A 7267-nucleotide genomic window follows, 5' to 3' on the forward strand; every position below is an offset into this window, starting at 1 on the left:
AATATTTACCTTCTCCATCAGATATTCTTTAAAAAATAAAGTCCTTTGAGTCATCAGCTTCAGTATATCTTTGGTATTGTCTCTGAATGATTCATGCATCACAATTAAAAAATATAGTCTATTTAATATTTCGAGTTTGGATAAGGTAAAGGCCAAACCACACTGTTTCCTAAAACCGGCATCATCCTTTTTTTTTTTAAATTTTTGTCACGACCAAAAATCCCACCTTAGGAATCGTGATAGCACCTAATCTCTAAGACAAGGTAAGCCTAACACATGAGGAGTCTAACAGAGATAACCATCTTAACTATATAAAACTTAAACTGATAAATGAGTAACGTAACTAAAACTGAACAAATGCTATACAATTCCCAGAACCGGTAGTACAGAGTCATAAGCTCTACCGACATACACTAGAATTTCTTAATACAATATTGTTCTGAAATGAAGATAAACAGCAGTAAAGATAATATCCGATTGTGACTCCGAGGCCTGCGAACGTCAAGCAGGTATACCTTGAAGTCTCCAGCCTCGCAGACACAACTATTAAGAACCAACACGATCAGAAGTGCCTGGATCTGCAAAAAAATGTGCAGAAGCATAGCATGACCAAAACGGTACCCAGTAAGTATCAAGACTAACCTCAGTGGAGTAATGACGAGGTAAGTCGAGACACTCACTAGACATAAAACTTGTGCAAGATATTAACATAAAGCTAGCAATGGAAAGTACATCAATATAAGACCAACGACAAAAAGATTATTGATTTACAAACAACAATAAAGTAATAGAAACACAATTGGCAACAAGAAGTAAACAGGTAATAAAGTAGCAACATGATCACAACACAAATGAAATATGAATGAACTGAAATTAGGAAAACATATGACAATTCAAGTAATCAAATTGTTCCCAACGCATGATTTACAACTAGAATTACCCCGATACACCACACCCCGTAACCACAAATCATAAGCCACGATTCCGGATCTTACACGCATGGCACCTCGTACCCACATTGTCAATCACCTTCGCATGACAAAGTCCATGTGCTACCATGTACATTGCATATGTGTCAAACGCCAAATAAAATGTTCGAGAGGTTTTTTTTAAATATAATAAGGCATAGTAACAATCTTGAATAAAGTAAGGCGTCAAATGAGATAATGAGTTTATTTTAGAAAATAAAGTACAATTTATACAAAAATAGAGTATCAAATGAGTTTAGTTTAGAAATCAATACGGTAAAGTAAAATAGCGTCTTTAAATTAAAAAAAATATCAGATAAATTAACGAATTAAATATAGAATTTGTTAAAGTAAGGCGTGATAACAATTTCACGTAAAGAAAAACATCAAATAAGGTAATGAGTTTAATTAGAGAACCCAATTAAAGTAAAACGTGATAATCACTTAAATTAGCAAAGCACCGAGTGAGATAACGAGTTATATCTTAAGAGTCACATAAAATAAAGCATATTAATAGTTCCTTTATTTAAAATTGTTATGTTACCAACAACTCACGGAGTATGGGATAATGACTCCACACAACAAATTCGTCTAGAAACTCAATTCACCAACTAACACGGAGGCACATGTTGGCACATTAAAATAACACAACAAATCACGTAGAATGCATGACTCACATAAGAAGTCACAATTGTTCCCACACAAAAATAACAACAAACAACAAAATACAAGTGAGATGATTTAAGAAAAAAATCATAATCGTTCAAATCAACAAGTCGTTCAAATGTAGAGTGTACAACAAATACACACCGAGGTACCACACCTCATATTCACATTTCACAAATCATAATCACAATCTTTCCTTATATCGCTGCGTGAGCCTTACATTTAGAATTTTGAAAATATTTTTCCAGAAATAGTTACACGCGCTTTAGCCCTCTTATATTGTTGCGTGGTTTCAAGTAATTCCCTTACTAGCAACACGCACGTAAATTCCACCTTATGTCATTGCATGCATATCAACCCTTATCCTTATACCGCTGCATGCACATCAATATCATAACACAATAACATCTCGCACTACACGTGCCCATATACCACAACATGCCAAAAATAATAATATCAATATTACCATAACACATAGCCCACGGCTCAACCACAATGTATACAAGAATCTCAAAATAAACAAATGAATGAGAAATACTCAACAAGGAAAGATATCACAATAGTCAATAAGCTCAACCTCAATGTGCTAATAGCTTTCATGACTTCAACTTTAATAATTCAAACGAAAGTATTCCCACGAAATGACAATTTCTAATTCAAATGTATAACATAAGCTTAACAATGAAAGAGATAGTATGAAATGTTAACTACGTCTAAATGCATGAGAATAACTCAACACGAAGAGACTTCATGTAATAACAACTCCAAATAAGAATAACTCAACAATAAAGGAGGTAACATGACAATAACAGAGGTAACATCTTCAATTAAGGCATATAAGAGCAAATTTGATAATAAGAGATAGAACATGTACTAACAACGTCAAACAAGACATGCAAGAGTAAACTAAATAATGGAAGATATAGCATGATATGACAATTTCAATTAATGCATGAAAGAAGTCTAAGAGTCTAAACCGGTCAAAATACCACATATGAGCCCGCGTACATACTCTTCACCTCGTATACATATCTTTCACATAATTCAATTAATACAAACAATCTAAATTCTAAGGGGTAGTTCCCCCCCACAAAGTCAGGCAAGATACTTACCTCAACTAGGCCAATTCAACCCTTGAAAATAGCTTTTTTCCTAACATTTACCTCCACACAGCTCAAATGTAACGAAAAATAATTTAATAAAATCAAATAATGCAAGAGAAACCAATTACGATAAATAAAGTTATGATCTTTACATTTTTTTCAAAAAGTCAACAAAAGTCAACACGGGCTCGTCCGAATCACATTTAAACACTTCAGATTACTTTCAAATTTTGCACACAAATTTAATTCAACTATATAAACCTATCCAAAGTCTCGGAACACCAATTGGCGTTCAATAGCATCAAAGTCAACTCTTGGTCAAACTTATGAACTCTTAAGTTCTTCAAATTGCCAACTTTCGATAAATAGTGTCGAATTCTTCTAGGAACCTCCGAAACCAAATCCGAATATGCGTACAAGTCCAAAATAATCATACGAACGTATTATCCAAAATAATCATACGAACCTATCTGAATAATCAAAATTTGCTTCCGAGTCCGTTTACCCAAAAGTCAAACTTTGGTCAACTCTTCTAACTTAAAGCTTCTAAAACGAGAATTATTCTTCCAAATCAATCCCGAAATGCTCGAAAAGTAAAACCAACCATACATGCAAGTCATAATACATAATATGAAGCTACTCAAAGTCTCAAACTATCGAATGAAACGCTAAAGCTCAAAACGACCGGTCGGGTCGTTACATTTTTCTTTTTCTGCCTGTCAAATGTCTAAATATTCCAATATAACAAGACAACCCTCTAATTGAATATGTAGTTTATTTGGTCCTCGAGTTGTCATACACTTAAGAATTTATGCATATAGATTATTAGTAGTAGGATATGGAACTCATTTAGCCTTTAACTTTTAACCTGAAGCTATCTTTGGTTTTCTGCATTGTGTTCTACCAAATGGTTGATTGAAGACAAGCGCAAGAGCCAAATGTATTTGCGTTTTCAACTAATATAAAAAAACATCCAAGGAAAGGAAGTAAGCAATAAAAAGGAAACTAGGAAACAAATTTCAAGGGAAATACAAACTATGTCATGCTCATGGCAAAGAGTTATGTGTACAGATTTACAAACTCTAAGTATCACACAGAGTGAAGCTAAAGGCAAAAATACAGTATTTTATGACAAATGGAAATTGCAGAAAAACAAAGCGAAGTATATCAAACTCATATGTCACATGAACACCTTAATTATTCGATAACTTTCATTTGATCGTATTTTCTTTTATGCACACAAGAGAAACAAACACCTACATTCAGCATGAAGTTTATGGACATTGTACTATATATAGTTTACATTTTTGGTAGTTTTTAAGGGTCACTTGTTGATTTTTACAGGAGAAAAACAAGCTCCTTCTAAAACCTTGTACAAGAAAAAGCTAAACTGGACTTTTTCCTCTAACACTAAGTGGAAAAATGTATATATAGCACTTAACTTATTTTAGATTGGAAGTGAATATTATCATAGCCTTGGGCAACCAAAACTTCCATATTATCATACAGGGTAGATGGATTCTCTTCAGGAGTTGAAATGCTTGAATTTTGAGTGTCCAATAGACTTCTTGTTGTTCTTTGTTGTTGATCAAATATCATCTTCAACTGTTTTCCTTGTTCTTCAATCCTCAACTGTAACTTTCGCTGAATCTAGTTTAAAAGAAGACAATAGGAATCAAACAAGATGTCTTGATTTACTTCTTTTGGCTCTAGAAAATTAAAGTACCTCTAGTTGCTCGTGAAGACGCCTCTGGACTTCGAGTTGCATTTGCAGTGCTTCCTTGATTTGCATTCCTCTGCAACACAAGTTCGGATCAGATTTAGTTTCCTGCTAATTAAGTTTATTAGGAAAATTAACTGAGATGAAAAATATACGTTTTGCTGTCAATTTGTGACACATTATTCGGGTAGTTTCTCTTTTCAGATTTTCCTGCAACATACAAGGAGAAAAATGTGATCAGTCTACTTCTTAAAAGGTCTATTTGAAAATGTCTGAAGTTGAGTTATAGCATATAATTGAGCATGCCAAAGAAGAGATGCAAACTTCAAGCTATAAGCTAACATTGATAAAATTTCCATTCCTCAATATAGATTTTCTGATCACACTAAAATGAATTTTAAGAAAAAGTAGTCCATCTTAGTATCCCTTTTTTACATGTTAGATCCACTTATTCCAACAATTACAGAAAAGAAAAGTAAAAAGAATACTTTTAAAATTAGTGCAGGAAATGCTTTTATGTTGTTTCCTTATTATATACCTTCTCACTGTAAGATTAGTATATGGAAAATTCTCTACTTTCCCTTTACTATTCTTCTTTTTAAATATGCATAAGCCATAAATGTGATTTCTAATCATTATAAGACCTGATCCCCTGGATGTAACATGTAATACTCATCGGATTAAAGTCGCTGAAAAGCTACTGTTGTTTGGCAAACACAACAAAAAACAAGATGTCTGAAATCAAGAAAATATCTAAAAAAAATACCAAGATGTCTAAAATCAAGAAAATATTTACAAAAAACAAAGATGCCTAAAAATCAAGAAAAGATCTCTTCCCAACCATGAAAACTTAAAAGTCAAATACACATACCATCTGTAGGTTCAGGGATGTACTTTGCATTTCGATATTTCTGCAAACAAAATAGATATGGCAACAGAAAATATTCCCTCAAAACTCAATACAACAGTACTGAAAAGACAACCAAAAGGAAGTTCTTTCAAATGTATAAATATACCTGCAAATGGCTTTTGACATGGAAAATGGTCAAGCCATCTGACTCCATCAGCTTTAGTATTGCCTTTGGTGTTGCCTCTGATAAGATGAATGAATCAAATCCTTAGTAACCAAATTGAAAATAGAAAGACCTGTTAGAAATTACTTACTGTCAGCGCCTCCAAGGCGGTTTACACACTCAACAAATCGATCGTGGAGATCTTGAGTCCATCTAATTCTTGTTTTGTTGCACACAGATCCTCCAGAACATGCAGAATTATTAGTATTAGCCGAAGGAAATCCTGATTGTTGCTTCATATATTCCAAGTGACTACCACATAAATTATGAGGGAGCTGTAAAAACATAACCAAAAAAAACAAAAACTCAAAATGGTGCCAATTTTAAGTGTTTAAAGCAGCAGTAGCTTTTCCACAACGAAGCAAAGTTACCAAAAAAATACTAAAACAAGAAGATATAAACAGAAGCTATATGTTTATAGTACTAACACTGAAATCTTGATTTCCATCAAAAAGCGTTGAAGCACTGTCGAATTCACCAAGCAATTTTCTCTTAAGATGCAATATTCTCTCTTTCTCTGTTAGGCTGCTGAAAGGACTTCTATAATGATCAGGACTAAAGGGTTGACTGCTCGAGAACTGTGATCTGATGAACGGTGGCAGGGAAATCTTGGGATGAAAATTTTGCAAAACTTCTGCCGATGAATCAGGCAAGAAACCATATGATGGTATTTGAAAATCATAATTCTTGGACAGTTGGGAACAATTATCTTGTTGATCATCATACTGTGTTAATCCCAGGTAACGTTCCGTGGCAAAGAAGGCTGAAGAGGGTGAACCAATACGACCGATGATAGTACTATTCAATGATGAATTAGCATTAGGAAAAATTTGTTGCTGCTGTTGGCATACATCTTCTGCAGAAGTTGCTGGTGGAAGACTAAATCCCATGTATGATGAAGATAGTTTTTGTGCATGTAAAGCTTGAACCGGCATTCTGGCGAATTCTAAAGTATAATCACTTGCATATGCTGAGTTTTTTGGCACTCTTTCTTGAGTACCAACCCTTTGGATACTCATATCCTAAACTATTCAGAGAAGCTACAACTTTATTTCTAGGAAAACTGGACTTGTATTGTTGAGTTTTGCACACTAAGTTACAGCAATAAACAGTAGTATTTGAAATTGAAAATTTCTTCTACTGATGAATTCCTCGAGACTCTGAGCTGTGACAAAAATTAAATAAAAAATAAAGTCGAGCGAGGATCAAGATTCAGATAGAAATAGAAATGCAGCACTGTTTGGACTGCTCCTAAATTCCTTTTATATGCTGAGAAGACTTATAAACAAGCTATGAAAACATGAATATGTCAACAACTTAAAAAAATTTCTTTTTAAAGTTTATTCTTTCATATGGTTAAGGGATGAAGAATCCTTTTGACAAAACCAAAGCCAATACATTTACTATTAGAACAAAACAAATGTCTCCTAGGTGAAAGATTTACTGTAACTAGACTTTGTCCCTTATATTATTAAGTTTTAAAGCAACTCCACCTGTCTTATTGAAAAACAGAAAAAGATACAGAATATCAGTAAAAAAAAAAAAGAAAGGAATATATTGCATATCAAACAATGATTCTTTAAAGTTCCTCTTAACATTAAGCTGATAAAAGGAGAATATAGTCTATGGGGGCATATATTCACTGAGCTATCATACCTAATTATTCTTATTATGGATGAGGATTGATAATTTGAAATTCTATTAGCCAGCACACACTCACACTAGGAGTAGATTTTC

The 7267-nt window shown here is 33.4% G+C and overlaps 1 protein-coding gene across 1 annotated transcript; it reads right to left on the bottom strand.

Annotated features, from left to right (window-relative positions):
• Nucleotides 1-3917: 3917 nt before the first annotated feature.
• Nucleotides 3918-7001, bottom strand: LOC104098688 (myb family transcription factor PHL5-like). The gene is made up of 7 exons (XM_033656815.2): nucleotides 5959-7001; nucleotides 5622-5805; nucleotides 5474-5550; nucleotides 5329-5368; nucleotides 4613-4667; nucleotides 4464-4533; nucleotides 3918-4387 (listed from the first exon to the last, which is right to left on the bottom strand). Exons 1-7 carry the CDS (start codon nucleotides 6547-6549, stop codon nucleotides 4175-4177), a joined length of 1230 nt encoding a protein of 409 aa, XP_033512706.1. The 5' UTR covers nucleotides 6550-7001; the 3' UTR covers nucleotides 3918-4174.
• Nucleotides 7002-7267: the final 266 nt, after the last annotated feature.

The sequence above is a fragment of the Nicotiana tomentosiformis genome, chromosome 3, assembly GCF_000390325.3.
Source record: "Nicotiana tomentosiformis chromosome 3, ASM39032v3, whole genome shotgun sequence".
Classification (NCBI taxonomy): Eukaryota; Viridiplantae; Streptophyta; class Magnoliopsida; order Solanales; family Solanaceae; genus Nicotiana; species Nicotiana tomentosiformis.

Coding starts and splice junctions, on each gene's coding strand:
- LOC104098688 (XM_033656815.2), bottom strand. CDS start 6,549: ATGAGTATCCAAAGGGTTGGTACTCAAGAAAGAGTGCCAAAAAACTCA. Junction 5,551..5,621: donor CCGCCTTGGAGGCGCTGACA/GTAAGTAATTTC, acceptor TCATCTTATCAG/AGGCAACACCAAAGGCAATA. Junction 4,668..5,328: donor CATCCCTGAACCTACAGATG/GTATGTGTATTT, acceptor TGTATGTTGCAG/GAAAATCTGAAAAGAGAAAC.